The following is a 23,150-nucleotide window of genomic DNA, read 5'->3' on the forward strand; positions in this document are numbered from 1 at the left end:
GTTCTCTGCTGATCTCTTCTTGTTCTAGAACCCTTTAACAATAATTCTACACATCGCTCATTCTGCACTTAATCCCATCTAAAATGTTTACGTCTTTTCACCTGAGTTTATGTCTTGTCCTGAGTCCCTGGAAGACGGGGACCACAGCATTTGCTTTTCTGGAAGTTCCCTTTGGTGTCCAGCAATGTGGAGTGTGGCTCCACTTGTCTGCATCCAGACAATCTTTGCTGTAAATTCAAGGCATTACCAGAACATTCCCTCTTCCAGATTGTCTCTTGCTCTCACAGCTCTGGGTCAGTGACTCCCTTGAAATATTGCCACCAAAAGGCTGCTGAGTTAGCTTGTGACAAGAACTGGGGCTGGGTATGTCTGTATATGTTTTTGGTGAAGGTAGACATGCCATGCAAAGTCTAAACCAGGGTAAGCACTCTGACACATAAGCTTGCCAGTGAAAAATACTGTTGTAAGAGATTTTCCTATGGAATATTATATATCGCTTTCTAGAAATGTATATTTTAAATGTTGGTATTAGATATATCAGGAAAGTCACAGACATTTTTCAAACCCAAAGCTACGTTTTCCTGTAAGAATCATAAATAGAAACACAACTACTTAAATCAAACCATCTAGCTAGACCCAGGCAATCAACTTGATGGAGTGATGAGAAAGCTAAACAAGTCGCTGGAAACTCAAATACACATTCTTTGCTTCACTGTGACTTCTTACATGGCCTATTGAAGAATCTCAAATTAATAGTCCTGATTTCAACTCTAAAACAGATCTGGTTAAAAAGCTTTACTGTTACAAAAGACCCCGAACAGCCAAAGCAATCCTGAGACAGAAAAATGGAGTTGGAGGAATCAGGCTCCCCGACTTCAAACTATACCACAAAGCTACACTAATCAAGACAGTATGGTACTGGCACAAAAACAGAAACATAGATCAATGGCACAGGATAGAAGGCTCAGAGATAAACCCATGCACATATGGTCACCTAATTTATGACAATGGAGGTGAGAACATACAACACAGAAAAGACAGCCTCTTCAGTAAGTGGTGCTGGGAAAACTGGACAGCTACATGTAAAAGAATGAAATTAGAACACTACCTAACACCATACACAAAAATAAACTCCAAATGGATTAAAGACCTAAATGTAAGACCAGACACTATAAACCTCTTAAGGATTAATCTCCAAAATATACAAACAGCTCATGGAGCTCAATAACAAAAGAACAATCCAGTTAAAAAATGGGCAGAAGACCTAAATAGACATTTCACCAAGGAAGACATACAGATGGCCAAGAGGCACATGAAAAGATGCTCAACATCACTAATTATTAAAGAAATGCAAATCAAAACTACAATGAGGTATCACCTCACGCTGGTGAGAATGGCTGTTATCAAAAAATCTAGAAACAATAAATGCTGGAAAGGGTGTGGTGAAAAGGGCACCCTCCTGCACTGTTGGTGGGAATGTAAACTGATACAGCCACTATGGAGAACAGTATGGAGGTTCCTTAAAAAACTAAAAATAGCACTACCGTATGACCCAGCAATCCCACTACTGGGCATATACCCTGAGAAAGCCATAATTCAAAAAGAGACATGTACCACAAACGTTCACTGCAGCACTATTTACAATAGCCAGGACATGGAACCAACTTAAATGTCCATCAACAGATGAATGGATAAACAAGATGTGTCACATATATACAATGGAATATTACTCAGCCATAAAAAGAAACGAAATTGAGTTATTTGTAGTGAGGTGGATGGACCTAGAGTCTGTCATACAGAGTAAAGTAAGTCAGAAAAAGAAAAACAAATACCGTATGCTAACGCATATATATGGAACCAAAAAAAAAAAAAAAAAAGGTACTGATGAACCTAGTTGCAGGGCAGGAATAAAGAGGCAGACATAGAGAATGGACTTGAGGACATGGGGTGGAAGGGGAAGCTGGGGCAAAGTGAGAGTAGCATCGACATATATACACTATTGAATGTAAAACAGTTGGCTGGTGGGAACCAGCAGCATAGCACAGGGAGATGGGCTCAGTGCTTTCCCATGACCTAGAGGGGTGTGATAGGGAGGATGAGAGGGAGGCTCAAGAGGGAGGGGATACGGGACATATGTATGCATATGGCTGATTCACTTTGGTGTACAACAGAAACTAACACGTATTGTGAAGCAATTATACTCCAATGAAGATTAAAAAAAAAGGCTTTACCGTTAGAACACTAGATCAAATCATCTAGTTTTACAAGAACAAGACTAAGCAATTACTTTAAGATGAATGAAATTTTAGCTTTCACTGCATACCTCATGCCTGAGCTACGATGATAAACAGCCATTAAAAGAGAACCAAACATGGCCCTGATAAAAGGAACTGCCTGTGGGGTTGGGTAAAGAGACGTGAGAACTGATCTCAACGAGGTTATCATATTTGGAAGGTGGCACCCCACTTCCCATCTGACTGACATTGTCACTGGTCCCAGGACAGCTGCCCAGGACAATTTCTGGGAGATAAGAATAGCACCTTTTACTTAGGTATGAAGCCAGAATGATATGCCATTCTTACAGACTACAATGAGACTGAACTAGGATCCATAGAATATTCACAAAGCAGCTTCAACCCAGGGCAACTCCCAAACGTAGGGAAAGTGAAACTGTTGGTGAGCACTACTCACTGATCTTCTGTTCCAAAAAACTTTACAAAGAAGCATTTCTTCCCACGCGGTTTCTTTAAGTCCTTGGGTGGGTTAACAATCTAGGGGATGAAAGGGAAGAAAAAGGCTTTTTTCCACAGGTATAAGTTGGTAAGAAAAAAAATAAAACAAAAGAAGTACATCTTAAAAAACAAAACCAAACACAGGGCCTAGTTTCTGTCCAAATCTGTCACTTTTCTACTGAGATATGTGGAAATGTGCAAATATGCCAGGAGTTCCCTACATCTACTATGATCTACAGTGTTCAGCAGGTACAATATACCTTTCACTAAAATGACCCTGTTTTTTTTGTGTGTGTGTGGGGTACGCAGGCCTCTCACTGTTGTGGCCTCTCCCATTGCGGAGCACAGGCTCCGGACGCACAGGCTCAGCGGCCATGGCTCACGGGCCCAGCCGCTCTGTGGCATGTGGGATCTTCCCGGATCGGGGCACGAACCCGTGTCCCCTGCATCGGCAGGCGGACTCTCAACCACTGCGCCACCAGGGAAGCCCGGCCCTGTTTTAAAAGCAGTTAAAACTAAGGCCAACGTCATTACCTCCTGCAATGTGAGCCTGTCATCACTGAAGAAATACAGAGAATACTCTTAAAAATACTTCTGTGCAGGAAGAGTTGAGACAGGTAACAGCGACAATGAAGAACAACTGAGGCACTGAAAATGCCATATTGCAAAGAGACAGTCTAAAGACATTTCCTGGGCTCCTAGCAAGAATATAAAAACAGAACATTTGGAAAGCTATGAGGGATCGCCTCATGCAAAATGTGGAATGCCAACTTCTGCAAAGATGCACTGGAGTAGCACATATGGTAAAATGGAAAAAAGATTTAAACTTAGTTGGGACAAAAATACTTTGACTTTTCACTAACCTACATTTAGATTTTTCTTCCTGGAAAATTTATTTGCTTCTCCTTTTGTTAGATTTAAGTGCAAAGCTAAATTCAAGTTAGAATGGATTTTCAGGATTAAAAGACTTTATCACAAACCACCTCTGATTCAAAAAATAATAACTTACTACAGATTAAAGGATCTGGTTTATATTATACTGCCGTTTCTAAATAAACTGATACTAAAGAGAAAAAAATTCCGACTGTTATTTAAATAAGCCCAGTTTAACTCAATGCTAGAAACTGAGGGGGAATACATCTTACATTCTCCCCTTCCTCAAACCCAACTTTAGACGTCTTAGTAGCAAGACACTCACCTTTCCCGGCCAAGGAGGATACCGGCCAAGTTTCCCCCTAGAGAAAACAAAGAGAGTCAGCATTTGCCCTGGAAAAGCCAGTCCATCTTCAACTCACTCAACATGCAATTTATTTCCCTAAATCTCCACTTCCACCCTCAAGTGCCAGAAGAAAAGCTGGCAACCCGGAGTTCTTAACGTGACTTCCACAGCTGGGCCCAAGAGGCCCAAGTCCCTCAGAAGTGCAATGCAAAATTGTAGACTTATGTGCATAGGTATGGGCATTCTGCTGGTGAGAAGAAACAGAAAAAAACAAAACCACCAAGAGTCGTTTGTCTAGAGCCTCTCCGTGACGTGACGGGGGTGGGGGGCAGTTCGCTCTGTAAACACAGACTTCCCCTTACAAAGTCTGGTTTAATTCACCAGCCCGGCTTTGACAAATGCTTATGGAAGCCCTTCCTCTGGGTCGAGAAACGAGCTACGCAGCTCGAGGGAGGCGGCGACAGTCAGTCTCGGTTCGGGCGGTTGTCTGGGACACAGAAGCAGACCACGAGAGGCACCCAAGAAGGTACTGGTCACTGCCAACCCTTCGGTTGTAAAGGAAAAGTCCCCCTTCCATTTCTTCACAGGGCAGCGCCAGCAGTCCGGTTTCGACACCCCCGGCTGAGCCGCCGGCACAGGTCAGTTTCATCGCAACGCAGGTTTCGACGGGCTTGCCCAGACGAGATGGCCCCGCGGGCTCTCCGGCTTTCCTCCTTTCCCGGGAGCCCCAGCCAGACCCCGAGGCGAGGACCGGGCGTCCCCCGGAGCCGCGCGGCGCCGGGCATTCCCCGCCGCCAGCGTCCGGGTCCGGAACGCAGCCCTACCCCGGCAGCCTTGGGGCTCAGAGCCGGGCCCGCTGCGGCCACCCTCAGGCTCAGTCCCCCGGGGCCAGGCTGCCCCTTCCGCCCGGCTTCGTTCCCAGCGCCGGCATCTGTCTCGCCCTCTCTCCACGACCTGGAGCGCATAGAAAAGCAGCCTCGAGGCGGGCCGTGCACCTCACGCCTAGGGAAGCAGCTCCCCGCGAACCTCGCTTGGCCCTGGCAGCCCGGACTCACCACACCAAATCGCCGAGCCGCAGACTCACAGCCGCCATCTTACCACCCAACCACCGCCGACGCACGGGCCGTCGGGAACATCAGGTCGCCCCGGTGCCGCCCATTGGAGTGAGCCCGGTCACATGACGGGGGCCGGCCGTAACCGGCCACGCCGCTGCCTTGACGTTACCGCGCCCGTAGGGGCTTATTGGTCGGTCTAGCAGCACGTGACCCGGGAGCAGCGGTCTCCGCGCGCCGGATCCCGGAGACTCCCGGCTCCTTCCCCCTCCCTCCGGCTTGTGACAACGAAGCGCCGCGGTCTGAGGCGGCGGCGACGGTGCGGCCGGCCAAACGAGATACGGAGCCGGCCCTGCGGGCGCCCCGCCCCCGGGCCCTGGCCTCCAGCCCTCTCCCCCTCGGCGCTTCCGTTACGGCCGTTACTCCCTCGCCGGCCCCCGGGCGGGCCGTGTTGCCGCGCCGGCAGCTGCCCTGACGGACTTCAACGCGGCCTGGAAGACAGCCTCCGCCCGCGTCCGGGGCCCCGCACCTGGCGGGCTCTGCGTGGTCGCCCCCGGGCGGCGGAGCGCGCTTTCTAAAGGCCGGCGTCGGGGGAGTCGTTCCCAGCCTGCGTCCGCGCCGCAAGTTCTCCAGGGGCGAAGTGCTGCCCGCCCCGAGGTTCCGAGTTGCCTGGCCGGCGTGGAGCCGGCGTCTCTCCGCTTCCTCTTGGGTCGGCGCGGCGGCACGGCCGGCGAAGCTCCACCCGGGCGCGCGGGGACCTGACCATGGGCCGCGGCGCAGGGCGGCCGCCCGCCGGGAGGCATGGCTCGGGGGCCGGCCGCTAGCGGCGCCGCAGACCGGGCTCCCGGGCCGGCATGAGGACGGCCGCGGGGGGACGAGTGCGGCCCGTGGGGGTGTAGCCTACGTTGCGCCGGTGACAAAGGTGCGTGTGTTTGTCGGGACCGGGCTCTCACGTAAGCCTTGTTGTAGTTTGACACTTTTAGGGAAGTTGGGAGCAGGCAGTTGTGACAGCAGGAAGGCAGATGCTAGGCGTAGTTTCAGTACGTTAAAACTAAACCATTGAATGGGGAACTGTGAACAGCAGTTCAACACAGCGTCTGCCTGAACGTCAACATCCTAGGGAGAAAATAAAAAAAATTTAAAGGTCCCAATCCCAGTTCCAGAACCCAAACAGTTAAGTCAGGTGTTGACTTAACTTAGAACCGGACTTTTCTTGAGTCACCGCCTGCTTGAAAAGGTGGCAGGTCCACATGCCGTTTCCTATGGGCGTTTTGTTATACGGAGACTGGTTGTAAGCGGGTTTTTAGCGAACTGGCTTGTCCGCAGTCTGGTTTCTCTTTGGAGTTCGGTTTCCCTGAAGTACCGTCAGCTGTTTTCAGGAACTGTCATTTACTGTTAACTATTTTGTGTTTTTTTAAAGACGAGTTGATCATTTAAAGCTTATTTAAGTTTCCAGGATATACCTTAATAAAATTCAACACACTCTCTTAGTTTAAAAATTATTAAATTTTGAGGAAGGATACTTGAATGACCTCATAAAATACATGAATCTTAAATCAACTTCACACTGGATCTAGAGACATTTCCGTTAAGAGTCAGGAACATGGTAAAGAATATATTGTCTGATATCCTGGCAGTTCTAGCCAATGCAATAAGACATGAAACAAAAATAAAACATAATTTTTCAGAAAGGAGAAGACAAAATTCTCATTTTTGTGGATGATGGGACGGCCTGTTTTTAAAAACAAAGTTAAGGGAAAACCATTAAAATAAATAAGAGTTCCTTGAACAGACTAATTACAAAATCAGCATAAAATTCAGTTTTTCTACATTTCACCAATAATCATTTTGAATATATGATTAAGAGGATATGTAACAACAAAAAGTACTATTCCTGGGAATAATCTGAGATGGAAAAGGAGGCTAGTATTTCTTGGATAACATCAGTTGAAGGTTTTTAAGAGGGATGCTTTTGTTTGTAGAATACTGTACTTTTATTTAGAATTAATGGGGACTTCCCTGGTGGTGCAGCGGTTAAGAATCTGCCTGCCAATGCAGGGCACATGGGTTCGAGCCCTGGTCCAGGAAGATCCCACATGCCGCGGAGCAACTAAGCCCGTGTGCCACAACTACTGAGCCTGCACTCTAGAGCCGGTGAGCCACAACTACTGAAGCCTGTACACCGCAATTACTGAAGCCTGCACGCCTAGTCCTGTGCTCTGCAACAAAGAGAAGCCACCGTAATGAGAAGCCCGTGCACCGCAATGAAGAGTAGCCCCCACTTGCTGCAACTAGGGAAAGCCTGCACACAGCAACGAATACCCAACGCAGCCAACAATAAATAAATATTTAGAATTAATGGTCAACTCATTAAAATCGAGTATTTAAATGCTTAGCTTTTTTAAAGCCTTTTAAGCTTTGTCGACAAATCTTTTATTTGTAAATCTAAGAATGTTTACATAAAAATAAATGTTTGATTTTTGACAAAGTTTCAATTAAGGCAACAGTTTAATAGATTAAATTCCCGTAAACAATGAGCTCTTTTTTACGAAATTAAATTCCCTTAAATGTGTTACACAGCATTTAAAGCTTTATATGCTTGTTCTCTCAAATACTTCAAAATTCTAAAACAGTGAACTTGTAAATCTAGAAGTTAAATCTTTCCAAGGACTTAACTCTTTTAAGTCTAATAAACGTGTAAATGTAAGTCAGGTCTTTTAAAAGCACACTTTCAAATTTAGTTATATTACCTTAAGCATTTCAAATTAAAATTGTAAGTCTAACATCATTCATTAAAATGTCTGATTCTCTTAAATGTTTGAAATGACTTAGTAACAAGCAACAGCGATTATCACGATGACTGTAAAACTTAAATGAAAATCTAAGTGTTAATATGCTGTAGGTTTGATTTACTTTATTTTCTAGTCTTATTTCTGTATTTTCGCAGGCCTGCAAAGTCACTTACACAACCAAGAGATGAATTTTTACCGTCTGGGTTGATTGAAGTTACACTATCTAAAATTTGGGATGAGATAAGGTTACATTTTTAAATTACTGCCTAGTCAAGGGCAGGGACCTAGTTCCCACTTCTAAGATGACCTTTCTGCATCCCATCAGTTAACATGCAGATTCTCTTCTTACAGTGAGAGTTTGCCGGCATTTATGAGTAGGGGACCTTTATGCCTTCACATTCACCTTCACTTTGCCTGCTTTTATGAGTGGGGGGACCTTTATGAAATCCCTTTCAGCTGGGATTTATTTCCACAATTCAGAGAATCACGACTGTTGTGGGGGCCTTGAAAGTTTCTTTTAGGGGAATTTCTTTTGACATCTTAGTGCATGATGGTCTTTTGCATCACCAACCTGTTTTGCTGCCAGTTGCTTTGTTTTCTATTTCAAATTATTTTAACTCTTCATTTTTAGATATTTTACTCCCTTACCTGGTCTTATAGATCACAATTTTATGGTCATGATAGAAGAAGTGAATATTGCATGTATACAGATACACATGATGTATATGGATATGTAAGATACATATAAATCTTCCTGAACTAATTCACATTTATGATTCATTTACATTCAAAATGCAGTGAGCTTTTTGGGGAAACTTATCAAAGTGATTTTTAAATTGATCTGAAATAATTAATAGGGTAGAATAGCCAAGTATTACTTTTAAAAGAATAATAAAAATGAATCTTTAAGTTGTTGAAATATACCATCGAATTTTTCAAATCAGTGCTGTACTGGTTCAGGAATCTAGATACTAGATGGATATAACAGGATGCATTTCAGAAATAGACCTTAAGATATTAAAGACATATGATATATGCCAAATCAGCAGGGAAAAGAGGAATTATTTGGTGATTGATGCTGGGGAGAAACCAGGTTAGGGCCTCACCTCTCACCTTATAGTAAATTCAACTTGGATTAAAGAGTTCAATGTGAAAAATACATCTATAAAACAAGAATGGGTAAATTCTTCTACAAGTATTATTTGGTTGGAGGAGGACATTATAGGCATAAAAGAAATGGAAGAAGCCATAAGGGAAAAGAGCCTAGTTTTAACTGCATAAAAAGCTAAAATTTCTTTCAACATACCTCACTCTATGCAAAGTTAAACAGTAAATAGCAAAGCAGGAGAAAGTATGAGAGCTATGACAGGCATTACGTATTTATTATTTATATATCTATAACAAGTCAAAAGCCCTTACAAATCAATAAAAAAGGCTGCGATTTTTTCAACCATTCCCTTAATGCTGGATACTCAGGTTGCTTCTGTCATTTTTCATATACAAACAAGGCTACAATGAATATTCTTATTTATTGGTGTGGTAGAATGTGGGTTTTAAAAGGTAGGACACAAAATTACACATAAAGCACACACACAATATATAGTGTGATTTACATGTTTATATTCTGTAAATCCTTGGAATTCTGTAGTTCACAATATACTTTGATCATTTCCAAGCAACTTTGAAGGTCTTTGGCCTGTGATAATTTGTCACTTTGCTGAGGCCCAAGTTTGGGTGGTGAGAGGCTGGTGTTCAGAAGTGAGCCTAGCCACACTACTTCTGAGACAGTGGTCTTACTTATCCTGGGGTAGGCAGCACATCTCTGAACTGATAAAAACTGTCATTGTGAAGAATGGCCCTACATGAAAGTAAACTGCTGGTGATGAAAATAAAGAGGTTTTAAGACAGAGGTTATTCTCAGCCAGAAGTAAAAAAAAATGTATTGGATAAATTAAATGAAAACCAATTTTGCCTAGGATTCTTTGCTATTCTGAGGATTCTTTAAGGCTCTATCAGCATGGGTTCTCTAGTGTCAAGAATCTAGTGAATATGCATAGAAAAAAAAGACTGGAAGGAAGTATGCTAAACAGTGATTATCTCTGAATGATAGGATTTGGGGTGCTTTTCATATCTATATGAAATTTTTTATATTTAAAATAAATAGTATTTAAGAAGAAAAAAGCAGCAAATGGTAGTTAAGATAAATTTAACAGTCATTCTTCTTGACAGTGAAATTTTTTTTTTAAACTTAAATCTGTATAACTGAACAAGAAAAATCACCATTTTTATCATCTCGGTTTGACCTGGCTCTTCTTTTCAATGTTAACAGAAGCCATGCAGTGACACCTGTTAAGACTTATTGGTAGCCATGTCGGAGCCCCACAGGGTCCAGTTCACCTCTCTCCCAGGTTCTTTGAATCCTGCATTTTTGAAGAAATCCCGGAAAGAGGAGGTTGGGGGAGCAGAACAGCATCAGGACTCTGAGCCCGCTGCAGCAGCTGTTCGGATCACACTTACCCTCTTTGAGCCAGATCACAAGCGCTGCCCAGAGTTCTTCTACCCAGAGCTGGTGAAGAACTTACGAGGGAAGGTGAAAGGACCTCAGCCTGCAGACAAGGTATACCCCAGTGACCCCAGCTCACTCTGCAAATCTAATGCTCTGGGCAGCGTGTGTGGATGGGGCTTCCAGAGGGTGGAAGCAGCACTAGAGAGGCTTTGGGCTCCCCCACAAAGCAAGCACAAGGTCTGCTGGTTTTTCCTCTGGTAGGAACGGATAGAATTCTTTCTAGAACCATTCTCCTGATTTATGCTAGAGAAAATGTATGGCACATCCAAGGCTAATTTGAATTATGGCTAACTAATATGAATAAATAACCAGATTTTTTCATACCAAGTCTATAAATGTTACATGTAAGTGTGACCAGTCCCTGGCTTTTCCAGTGCTGGAATTTCATGCTAGACATTTCTCTTTTCCAAGGGAATCTCACTGTGCCTAATATTAGGGCAAGCAAAAGACACAGCCTGCTTATCTCTTTTGAAAAGTAATATTCTGAATAGTTTCTTTACCTGGATGGATAGAAACCTATTTTTGTGGGTTTTGTTTTTGTTGGGATTTCTTATCCCCCACTCCCCACTGGAACTGGGCAGCCTTTAGGGCTTTTGAGAATCAGTTTGATTTTTAACTAATTAATTAATTAGTTAATTTATTTATTTATTTTTGGCTGAGCTGGGGCTTTGTTGCTGCGCACGGGCTTTTGCTAGTTGCAGCGAGTGGGGGCTACTCTTCGTTGCGGTGCGCGGGCTTCTCATTGCGGTGGCTTCTCTTGTTGCGGAGCACGGGCTCTAGGCATGCGGACTTCAGTAGCTGAGGCTCTCGGGCTCTAGAGTTCAGGCTCAGTAGTTGTGGCGCACGGGCTTAGTTGCTCCGCAGCATGTGGGATCTTCCTGGACCAGGGCTTGAGCCTGTGTTCCCTGCATTGGCAGATGGATTCCCAACCACTGCGCCACCAGGGAAGTCCCAGTTTGATTTCTTAAATGTTTTTTAAACGATCTGTTTATTTTCTTGGCAGACTTGTTTTACTTTTTTAGTATGGAATGTTTCAAACATGTACAGTGTAGAGAGAATAGTATAATAACCCCCATGTACCCATTACCCAGCTTCAGTTATTACTGATACTTTGGCAATTCGTTAACATTGTAAAAATTTTTTATAAACTTTTTAACTGAATTATGTACATGAGAAAAGTGCATATATGATAAACATACAGTTTGATGGATTTTCACAAACACCCATGTAATCTGCACCTGGATTACAAAATATAACATTTTCCAGGACACTAGAAACCCTCCTTCTGCCCTCCCAAAATACTGCCTCAGCCGTCAAGGGTAACAACTGTTCTCATTTCTAACAGCTGAGATCAGTTTTGCATGTTTTTGTATTTCATATAAATGGAATCATACAGTTTGAGTAGGAGCTAGGTCAAGAGCATTTATTTATAAGCACCTACTGTATACCTGTGTGCTAGGCTGGCCTCTGAGGGAAAGGTGAGTAGGGTCCTGCATTTGCAGCATTTGGATCTCTAGAGTGGCTCTCAGTGAAATGGGGATTAGGGTAGTACCTGGCTCACAGTGTGTCTGCGGGGTGGGGGTGGTGTGGTGTGTGTGGATGAGATCATGCAGGTGCATGATTTCTAGCAGATTGCCTCAGAGCCAGTGCTCCAGCAGTCTAATCCATGGTTGTGCTGTTTGGGGTGAGTGCCTTTGGTTAGGATTATCCACTTTTCTTTACTCAGATAAAAATGTGTTTCCTTGGTAAAGATCTGATTGGCTGAATGGAAGCCAATTCAGTCTGTGCCAGAGGTCAGCCTGTTGTATGAGGGCCAGTGGTCAGGATGAGAAAAAGTAATTTCAAATCCATTCATGAATTCTTTTCCAAAGTAGGAACAGGATTTTCTTCCTTGAGAGGAATAAAAAGTAGCAGGGATTGGTTAAGGTATTTATTTACGGGCTCAAACCAAATTAGTAGGTCAACTGAAATTAGAACTCCAGTGCTCTGATTTCACCTTTTTGGGGGTTCAGATGCCCTCCTCAATTGCAGAAAAATGCATGGGGCTTACACAGAGAACTTTGGATCCAATTTCAGGGGATTCACTCCTGGCCTTCAGATTCAGAACTCCTGAATTACAGTGTCTACTCTGCAGTGTTTAAAGCACAATGTAATCTGACACATTCATGTATTAACTCACTTAGCATGTATATCTTAGAATGTGAAGGCACTGTGCTGGATGCTGAGGACTATGTAAATGTGGGAAAGTTGCTGTCCCAGCCTCACAGGAACTTTGCGCTCTTGTAGATGTTTTAGGAGAATTACACCAGCACAGGTAGCAGAAGTCACAATGTGGTAATGGTTTAAGTCTGGTACAAATACAGGCCCCGGAGGGCTTAGACAGAGAGGAGCTTACATTCCAGATGCTGTGTTGAGACAGAGCTGGACCTTCATGCATTCAGGAAATAGTGGATGACTGCTGTTTGCAGGGCATTAAGGAGTATGCATTAAATCCAGCACTGCTCCAGGTGGGTAGGTTTTCTTAAAAATTATTTGAACCACTTAGGTTACATATGATCAGTGTAGAAAAATTAGAAGATACAGACAAGCGGTTTTAAAGACCACCCATTTATGATACGTACATGTTCTGTAATGTCCCATTGTACGTGTGTGTCCTAAATCGTTTAACTGATCCTTTATGGGTAAGTGGAGTTTCAGTAGGCAGAGATGGGAGGGTGAGATGGGAGAATTTTGTTTTCAAACAAGCATCTGATCTTTAGTGCTTTTGGACTCCAAAGTCTTAAGTGTATTTGGTACAGGAGTTTTTTATTAAAATTAAGATCCTTACCATGGAAGCTTAAGGTCCAACTCTGAAAAATTTTCTCAAGAAAAATGTAAGAGTAAGTTTATGGAATATAAATAAACTTTGGAAAACCGCATGAAAGTATCTGGAGGGAGTATTAAGATTGGGAGGGAAGGGAGATTATTGATCCTTCAAGATAAGCTTCCAAGGAAAGGTAATGCCATGAACTTGGGTTTGACTCTTCGTAGCTCTGAGAGAAGTGCAAGTTCATACCACTCTTCTAACCAATAAGGCTGAATAGCTGTCAAGAGCTTGTCCTATGCTCAGTGGGTTCTTAACCTTTTTGAGCCATTGACTTCTTTGGAAGTCTGGTGAAGCCTATGGACCCCTTCTTAGAATAATGTTTTTAAATGCATAAAATAATTTTTAGGATTACAAAGGAAATCAGTTATATTGGAACACAGTTCTACATGGGTTGAGCATCCCCTGACTAAAGTCCCTTTGCCATATTTGGAGCCCTACAGGACCTAGTGCTGCGTGCAATGGGCGATTGTAGGCATTTAGTCAAGTTCTCTTGAATCTCGTGAATGGAAATTTCACTTTCTTAAACAGCTAAGGTAAACACTTATGGGAAGGTAACATGTATTCTACCTTGTCTTTTCTGAAAAACAGTTGTTTTTATTATGCAGTTTATAGGTGTTGAGTCAGTGCAGGCACTAGGAATAGCATTGTGGGAATTTTTTTGTGACTCCTATTTTTGTGGAATGGTCTCTTTACAGAAGAAAGATCTCTCGGATCCTTTCAATGATGAAGAAAAGGAAAGGCATAAAGTGGAGGCCCTTGCCCGGAAATTTGAAGAAAAATATGTAAGATTTCTCTATTGGACAACAAAACAACCTTGTTGGATGGGAGAGGTTTTCAGACATTTCCATATTCCTTTAGTGGTTTATCATCTAATCAACACTGATGTGGAAACAAGTGTAGACCTTGGAGAGAACAGAATGAAGTTATTAAACAAATGCATTAAGATAAGAAAACATACGGCAGGAACTCGTGTGGAGCTAAACGGATGAATAAGAAGGGGCTTTTACCCTTAGAATTTATCCTGAGAATAAACGTTTTGGTGCAAAGCATATGACGCCATTTAGTTCTTTCTTCTGTCTTAGGCCACTCTATGCATTTACAAATCTGTCCTATTTTGTAAGGTCTTCAGGGAATGAGGTTTTGGAGTGTGTGTGTATGAGACTGTTCCAGTGCTTTATAACCTTTAGTCATTAGCTGATGGGGTTCAAGGCAACAATTAATTCTGTGTATTAAAAAAAACCCTGTGACCCTAGACCTAGAAATTTGTTAAAAGGGTAGATCTCATGTTATGTGTTCTTACCACAAGTACAAAAAAGCATGTGATCAATTTTAAATTTTAGGGTGGAAAGAAACGTAGAAAAGACCGAATACAGGACTTGATTGATATGGGTTATGGTTATGATGAATCTGATTCCTTCATCGATAACTCTGAGGCGGTAAGTACTTAATGAAACCTCTGAGACTACCAGAACCACTGCACCCTAGCATCTACCGACGGCGCCTGGAGGCTGGGGGTGGAGTCAGAGTGGATGTACCCTTAGCACGAGGAAAGAGCTGCACTGAAGGGAGAGGAAGTGACACCTTGATCTGGGCCTTGGTTTCCTTTATGAAAATGGTGATCAGAGATGTCCAAAACACCTTCTAACTTGGACATTGGTGATTGACCAGAAACATTTCTTAGCATGCTGTCTGAAATGTGACAGAGAAACATAGTCACATCTGCTCTGTCAAGACGCGCTCTGCACCTTTGGACTGTAGTACAGAACTTGGAGCTGACCGTTTGTTTTCCCCCCTTCAGTATGATGAGCTTGTTCCTGCTTCTTTGACTACAAAGTATGGAGGATTTTACATTAACTCGGGAACGCTGCAGTTTAGACAAGCATCAGAATCTGAGGATGACTTCATTAAAGAAAAGAAGAAAAAATCTCCAAAGGTTAGAACGTTGCTCGCTTTTGGATTTCAGAAGTGCTTTTTTACATGACCTTATGAGATCAGTAGGTGACTTGCCAGAATACGTGCTGGTTTAGGATGACTCAGGACATTGGCGGAAAGGCACCAGCTGTGCCGAGGTTGGCGGTTCCCTTCTCACATGTGTGCTGTGGCGAGGTGCTGTGAACCTGGAGGTCTCGGTCATTGTATCCATGCCTGTGTCCTTGCAGGCTCGGCAGGGATTCATTTGTCGAGGTGGTCCCAGGGCGGGGACGAGGGCAGTGAAGGGTGTGGAGTGAGGGGAGTTTGCACCAGCTTGCTGTGTCTCTTCTGTGGACATGTAGAGGACTTCAGTTCCCAGGGCTGTCACCCCAACGAGAACAAGTCAGCCCTATGATAAATTTATTTTGAAAGCTATCTACCATTGCCTGTGTGTTTAAAATGCAAGGTAGGCCCACACGTAGCTCATTTTAAACCAGAAGCTGTTCAGGCTGCACAATGGCCTCTGTTGCCTCAGGCCCGGGTTTCCCAGAAGCCGCTGTCAGTGGGAATGCTGTCCTGACCTGCGGGTCTGTGGTCCAAGGACTGAGCGGAAAGCTTTTGTTCGTGAAGGAAGTAAGACAGCTCTCAGGATGTACCCTGGGCGGAGCAAGGCCGGTGCTGTGTAGTGCACTTGCTCCCAGAGTTAGGGAGCCGTGTAACTGTGCCTTGTCTTTAATTCTCAGAAGCGGAAGTTGAAGGAAGGTGGTGAGAAGATAAAGAAGAAGAAAAAAGATGACACTTATGACAAGGAGAAGAAATCGAAAAAGTCCAAGTTTTCCAAAGCCGGGTGAGAGGCAGCAGCTTCTTTGCTAGGATGACGTCTGAACTGTTAGGGCAGGACACCTGGGAGCTGACTCGCCCTCCTCACAGCTTCAGAAGAGGCAGCAAGGCCTGGCCTTCGTTCCCCCTCATGCCTCCCACGGTGCCATGTGGGCATAGTCTGTACTCTCACATCTCTGTGTGTCAGACATCAGAGTTCTCTCTGTCCCACTGTCAGTGTTGGCAGCTATTTCTGTCACTGTATGATTGCTGATGTTTCCTGTTCTTTTGGGCACCCCTCCTCTGCCCCAGTTCTCCTGTCTGTGTTCCCCCTTTGTCTTCTCCAGTCCCGCTTCCTTTGCCTCACTTGGTCTCACCCCAGTCGCCTTTCAAGTTGCTGCTGCTCTCTGCTGCTCCTGCTTTCTTCCTTTAAATATCTTTCTTACCCCTCCCTTTTTTGCAACCTTTTATTTCAGCCTGGCAGTGGTTTTTAAAAACCCATCGGATATGTAGCATTTTGTGATACTGTTTTGCTAACCTATATTAAATCTCAAGCTTTGGTCCCAGCAAGAAGGAGCTCCATATGCCAAGAGGAGGGAGGAGGAGTAACAGGGTGGACTTGTGACTGAGGTTCCTGGAGACCATTGCGCTGGGAGCAGGGCTGAAGCCCCTCTGTGAATTTCCCTTTTGAGGTGTACTGCAGCCTTAGTAACTGACTTCCCCCTTGCTTGCAGCTTCACAGCCCTCAATGCCAGTAAGGAGAAGAAGAAAAAGAAGTATTCTGGGGCTTTGAGCGTTAAAGAGATGCTGAAGAAATTTCAGAAGGAGAAAGAGGCTCAGAGAAAGAGGGACGAAGAGCATAAGCCCGTAGCAGTCTCATCGGTGGAAGCTCAGGGCCTGCGGGAATTGGAGGGCGCCTCTGACCCTTTGCTCTCGCTCTTCGGCTCCACTTCTGACAACGACTTGCTGCAGGCAGCCACAGCCATGGACTCGCTGACTGATTTGGACTTGGAGCAGCTGCTCAGTGAGTCTCCAGAAGGAAGCCCCTTCCGCGATATGGATGATGAAAGCAATTCCCTTGGGGTGGGACTGGACCAGGAATTCAGGCAGCCCTCTTCCCTTCCCGAAGGCCTGCCTGCGCCCCTGGAGAAGCGCGTTAAGGAGCTGGCTCAGGTATGGTGACATGGAATGGCCGGGCTCTCCTGGAAGTAGTTTGGGCAGTTGATGCTGGTCCCGAACCACTCAAAGCTCGTGGCCTAGAGCAACCCTTAGTCAGTGGGCAGTCCCAGTGTCAGCTCTTCCAAGCTTTCTTCTCATCCCAAGTGAGGGAACAGTGGACTCTCTGCCTGTCAGGCATCATTTCTCAGCCTTTCATGGTTCCTTCACTCCTGGAGAATTTACTGTCTTCTGGAGAGATTTTCTCTTTTCCTACTTTATGCCTGTCAGAGTATCTTTCCTTTTGTATGATAGACACTAATGTTGGCAGCAGGCAGCTGAGGCAGAGATCCATCTTTTTAGTAATCTTCTGAAGGTTTTGAAAATTCACAGAAGTTTGCCGTCATATGTTAGACATGGGGCAATGCTTAGTTGCCACTGGGTTTAATTGCTCCCTGGACTTGCATGTCACCTGTGTTAGGTAGTGATTACAGGAATTCTAAATTGTGCTAAATAAGAAGGAGCTGAACCATAAATGCTGTCCATGCCCCATGTTAAAAACAATAACAGTCTTCAGAAAATAGCAGACACTGCTCCTGTTTTCCTCCTGGTGATTGGGAATTGATCCCTAGAGCACTAAGGACTGACAATTCGGTGATACATGAATTCTGACTATAAACCAAGCACGGGTTGTTAGTTATGATGACTTTTAGTTAAAATACCGTTTTACCGTAGACATCATGACTTGTGACACAACTCTGGTGGCACTTACATTCTATAGCTTAAGTTTTAAACCAGTGATTCAGCGTCTCTGCTGTGTATAATATCCCTTGTGTTTTAGGGCAGGGTGAAATGTTAACCACTGCTACAAATGATTTTCTCACTTCCAAAAAACACTTGAACACAACATGTGAAATAATTCAAACGTCTGATTCAGAGCTCTAGTTCATCCTTGTAGAACATGCACAGTATTCTGTTGGAACATAACCATTTAAATGAGTTATGCCATGTCAGGATTCAGAGTATATCTTAACAGGATGTTAAGGTGGAAATAGTTGAGTCTGAACTTGGCATGTTTGAGCATGTTCTGTGCTCTCTCTCAGAATTTATGTTAAAAAACATTATTCCTTATTCTTTTCAGTCCTCTGGTTTGTAATCAAATTATTTTGTAGTTTCTGAAATTCTTGTTGAGTGAGCTGAGTAAGATCTGTGTGGCAGTAGCCAGTCATTTTTTAGAGAAAAGTAAAAATGGCTCTTGGTTGTGTCCCTATTCCCACCAAAGACTGTGTTCTAGTCTGATAACTTAGACTCATTATTTCATTTTCTTGGGAAAGATAGACAAATCTAGTGGAAACAGTGGTTTAACGTGAAATGGCATTGGGTTGTGATTTGAGAAAACCTCGCTTTCTGGAGTCTCTTGGGGGGACAGTGAGCAAGTTGTCTTCCTTGGTGACTGCCAAGTCTCAGTTGTCTCTTGGGCACGGTGGAGACACAGGGTTCAGAATCCCATAGGTAGGGTAGGCTCGGGTCCTGGTGAGGAGGTGGTGACCAGGAGGCATACTGGCTTGAAAATATGTTCAGATGTGAAATTGATACTTCAGTCATCACCTGCCCCTTCTCCTATAACAGCATTAAGAAATTTGGGAAATGGAGTGGTAAATGGGTATTACCCACCATCCCGCCAATCTGAAAACTATTTTCAATTTACATATCCTTTTCTAGCCTCTGTATATATGTATTTATGCAGTTGTAATTATAGTTGTGAATAATTTCCTGGTTTTTTCACTTAATAAATATTATTTATAAAGATCTCATTACTTTTAATGGTTGCATGAAAAAGAAGGCTTAATTTAGAAAGTTACTTAATGCCACTCTAAAGGATCCCCAGCTGCTCTGTTCCCACCAGGGCCCTGCGCTTGGGGCACTTGGAGCCTCCTGCATGTGTGCACAAGTGCTCTAGATCCAGACCCTGTTGAGAGTCTTCTGGCAGAGATTCCTCCCAGGGAAAAAACGCCTATGTACACAAAAAATGCATATAATTTCAAAAGCCATGCATGGATATTTGGATCCTTAATAAGAGGCCCTGTCATTGCATTTTAAAAATTTAAATTAAACTTGATGTATATAACTATAACATTAGTAGTGTTTATGTGTTTCTCACTTTATTTTTCACTCCCCTTCTTTTTCTTTTTTACCCTCTTCTTTTATTTTTGTAATAGTTTGTTTAGATTTTAAATCTTGGCCCTAGAGGATACATGTATCAGTTTCTACCGCTGTCTAAAAATCTACCCTGCCACCCCCAAACTCGGTGGCTTCAAACAGTGACTCATTTCTCCTGACTGTGGCCAGCGGTTCGTCTTCTGGTCCTGCCTGGACTCGCTCTCGGGGCTGTGTTCATCGGGCAAGATGGTGGCTGGCGCTGGGACAGCCAGGATGGCAGGACCTCTCTCTCCTCCCTTCTTTCATCCTGGGCTTTTTCAGGGCATGATAGTCTCAGGGCAGCATTTCAGGAGGGAGCTGTAAGGTGGAAGCTGTAAGGCCCTCATGATCTAGCCTTAGAAGTGGTATGCATCACATCTCTTCTGCCACAGTGTATTGGTAAAGCAAGTCACCAACTAGGGGCCACCTCTCCGTGGGGGAATGCATGTACTAGGAGGCGAGGAATCTGTGGTCCTGTTTGCAGTCCACCACTGTACTTAAGCAGAGTCTATTCTTACATGTATCAGTTTCCCTGGGAAAAGTTTTTGCTGTTGGAAGCAGAAATTAGATTTGACTTCTAACTAGATGTGATACTTAAAACTTTTAAAAAAACATTTGAAAATTTATGTATGTTAAAGAGGTACTCCAAGAGGGCGACCTTGGATACTCCAGAATTGTTACTGTTTTCTTCTCATGTTAGCTCATTTTCCACTTCTTACTTCCTTGTACTGTACATTTTTATGGGCCCCAGGGAACCCAGTGGTTTGATTTGATGTCCTTACCCCTGTCTTCTCTTAATATGTATTGGTTGTGTCTTTTGTCTTGATTGTTGAAAAGTTCAGGTATGTTGCGCCTTCAGTTTACTGTCGTGATGTGGTTTGGCAGCTACTCAGCCTGCTCCATACAGATGACCAGCTCTGTTTTGGTCCTCTTCAATCCAGCATAAAATGGAAATGATACCGATACTAAAAATAGAAAAGAAACAGAGACCCCCATGTCACCCACCATTCTACCTGCTCACTGCTTACCCTCCTATACAGTTAGAACCCTTGCATTGCAAAACCAGGGAGACGTAGATCCAAGGAGAATAAAGTAGAAAAAAAATAACAACCTGTTTGGTCTTTGTAAAAAAGAAAATCATGCCAGATTTCATTCTATTCAGCAAAAACAGGTACAGTATATAAGGTGGTGATCTCAGTGCTGAAAGGCTACAAGTGGCTCTTCTTATAATGAATAAAAGAACTCATTAAAAGGCTATTGGAACTATTGTAAATCAGCATGATCTGGCTGTTTGGTTTAACTTCATTTCCTAGTTAATCTAGGACTGACTGATTCATACAATTCCTTGGGCAAGGGTGTCTGTCTTTAGGGTTGAGGGATGTCACTTCTTTCTGGCAGACTATCAAATATATATCCAACTGCTCTTTTAATTAGATTTATTTTAAATTTTATCTCTGAGGATTTTGTTTTATACTTGACTAATTATCTTCAGTATAAAACCAAATCCTCAGAGATACTGGTCTACAGGATTCAAAAGACATCAGAAAAAAAAAAAACACATTTCAAAAGGCATCAGGAAAAAAAAACTTTAAAAAATTTTATAGCCAGAAAGCTTCTGAAATGGCTGATATCTAAAGATAAAATTTGATTGGCGGGAATGCCCTGGAGGTCCAGTGGTTAGGACTCTTCGCTTTCACTGCCAAGGGCCTGGGTTCAATCCCTGGTCAGGGAACCAGGATCCCAAAAGCCAAACAGTGTGGCCAAAAAAAAATTGATTGGAAACCTGAGCTGTTGATGGCTCTGACAAACAGGCATTTGAAATACGTGTTAATTAGGCTGAATTAACATGAAGGTGCTTCTGCATCTTATAACTAGCAGTGTATAAGCTACAGCAACAGAATGACTCAGTTTTGTTTTCTCTCAAACTGAAGTCATAATCCCAGTACATTAAAGGTGCCACAGTGGATTCCGAATCCTCTGACAGTATAAGAAATGGCAAGTGAATGGGTTACAGTGACGCCCTTTCTTTCTTCCCTTTCCACCTGCTATCTCAGACCTCTGTGCTCTCCTCTAGCCATGCTTGAGTTTTGCATATCCTCTGCAAGTTTTGTTTGGTTCTAAGCTTTTCTTCCTCGAGTTTTCATTCTTTCAGTGATAATCTGTTCATTTGTTTGTTCATTCATCCACTCAGCTGACATTTACTAAGTAGCTACTATGTGATAGGCAGCTGTAGGAAATATATTGAGTTAGATTCAGTTCTCCTTCTCCATGAGCTTGTTATACAGATGGACTGGTAGCCATGTAAACAACGGGCTATGGGACAGAGCAGGATGAAATAAGCTCTGTCATGTTTGGATGGCCAACTAGATGGTCAGGTGAACAGCCAGACTTGAGGAAGTGAAAAAGGAGCTCCTGGGGGTACATAGGAATCGGACTGGAGGCAGCAGTCTTGGCCAGCCTCATGGGAGAGAAGGCCTTATAGTAAGCCAGGGCACAGGGCTGAGGATGGGCAAGTTGTTGGATAATGAAGACTCCTGGTATGTGGTGGGAGGGGCTGGAGTGGATGGCTGGGGCCAGATCCTAAAGGACCCTAAATGCCAGGTGGAGGAGTTTGGGTTTGATTCTAGGCTTGGGAAGGGCTGCCAAAGGGTTCTAAAGAAGAGTGGAAGGATTTAAGAAGGGTGGAGTGCTGTTATTAGAAGTAGGGACACAGGAGGAGGAAGAGCAGAAACTAGTAGGTTAGGTTTTGGACAAGTCAAGTTTGTATACCAGAGGGTCGTTCATTCATAGAAGTAATTTAAGATTCTGGTCCAGAGCTTAGAAAAAAGTGTATAGAGTAGGTTTAGATTTGAGAGACCTGTGTGTGTTTATGTTATTTTGAAGCTGAGGGGGAGACTATCAGGTGAAGAGGGTTCTAGATAGAACCTGGGAGCCCATCTGCAGCTAAGGAGCTAGTGGAGGAGACAGGATGTAGTCAAGAGGTCAGGAGAGGACCCAGAGGATGCAGTGAGAGGAAGGCCAGTGGGGCCAGAGGAAGGTGGGTGTTTCAGAGGGTTGATCAGGATTGATCATTTCATTTAAGACAATCACCTTATTGTCGTTGTTTGCCATCATTGTTATATATCAAGCCTGAAATTTTATTTTGCTTAAAGACTTTGGACCAGCAACTCTTGGGTTTAGATCAGTGCTTCTCGACCCTCTGCATGCTAGTCACCAGAGTTACTTTTAAAAAAGTACTGACGCTTAGGCCTCTTTTAAGGAATACATTATTCCCCAGAGATTCTGATGTGATGGGTCTAGGGTGGGGAAAGCTGCCAGGTACTTCCAGTGTGCAGCCAAACAGAGAACCACTGGTTCAGGCTTTTGCAGTTTGCTTTCCTCACTTGTGCATTTGGTGTCCTTGTTGCCCACTGTGGTTGCTTCAGGAGTCTCCAGGCTTGCCATCCAGGGCATTATTAACTGTGTACTCACGGGAAGCAAAACACTGTATAGCAACCAGCTCTATCTTGTGTTAATGGGTAGTCAAGTGTGTTAGTCATTCCAGTGGTCTGAGTAATAGAGTTCATGATATACCCTAATTAGATTATGAATTTTCAAAGAATTATAGCCCTTAAATGCTAAAGCAGCATGTTATTATTGTTGCTATTATTACTATTATTATTATTTTGTTTGCTAAAGACCTTCAAATACTGCAGGTTTGTTAAAGTTCTTGATTGTTTTGTACTGTAGATGTATGGAGATTCCAGCTCACAGTTTAGATGATAGAGTGCTGGGCACAGGAGTTAGCTTGCTGGCTGAATCAGATGCTTCATGATTCCCTTGACTCTGATTTTCTTTTA

General features: G+C 43.5%; 2 protein-coding genes across 11 annotated transcripts in view; one reads left to right on the forward strand and one right to left on the reverse strand.

Moving 5' to 3' along the window:
- GLYR1 (glyoxylate reductase 1 homolog) overlaps positions 1-5,127 on the reverse strand; it is a 36,435-nt gene extending 31,308 nt beyond the window's left edge. For 4 of the 8 annotated variants that reach the window (XM_033428879.2, XM_049699925.1, XM_004270214.4 and 1 more), the window contains exons 1-3: positions 5,007-5,126; positions 3,931-3,967; positions 2,692-2,771 (exon numbers count right to left, since the gene is read on the reverse strand). In XM_033428879.2, coding sequence (XP_033284770.2) covers positions 2,692-2,771; positions 3,931-3,967; positions 5,007-5,044 — 155 coding nt within the window. In that variant the 5' untranslated portion in view covers positions 5,045-5,126. Of the gene's footprint in view, positions 1-2,691; positions 2,772-3,930; positions 3,968-5,006 lie in introns of those variants that run through there. The other 4 variants (XR_004483532.2, XR_004483533.2, XR_007472346.1 and 1 more) reach the window with 2 other exon arrangements.
- A 657-nt stretch (positions 5,128-5,784) lies between these two features.
- Positions 5,785-23,150, forward strand: part of UBN1 (ubinuclein 1) — a 36,373-nt gene continuing 19,007 nt past the window's right edge. For 2 of the 3 annotated variants that reach the window (XM_012533256.3, XM_004270213.4), the window contains exons 1-7: positions 5,785-5,925; positions 10,125-10,412; positions 13,923-14,009; positions 14,568-14,663; positions 15,026-15,160; positions 15,882-15,985; positions 16,692-17,130. In XM_012533256.3, the coding sequence (XP_012388710.1) occupies positions 10,164-10,412; positions 13,923-14,009; positions 14,568-14,663; positions 15,026-15,160; positions 15,882-15,985; positions 16,692-17,130 (1,110 nt within the window). In that variant the 5' untranslated portion in view covers positions 5,785-5,925; positions 10,125-10,163. The remainder of the gene's footprint in view (positions 5,926-10,124; positions 10,413-13,922; positions 14,010-14,567; positions 14,664-15,025; positions 15,161-15,881; positions 15,986-16,691; positions 17,131-23,150) is intronic. The other variant, XM_033428876.2, reaches the window with a different exon arrangement.

The sequence above is a fragment of the Orcinus orca genome, chromosome 16 (genome assembly GCF_937001465.1).
Source record: "Orcinus orca chromosome 16, mOrcOrc1.1, whole genome shotgun sequence".
Lineage (NCBI taxonomy): Eukaryota > Metazoa > Chordata > Mammalia > Artiodactyla > Delphinidae > Orcinus > Orcinus orca.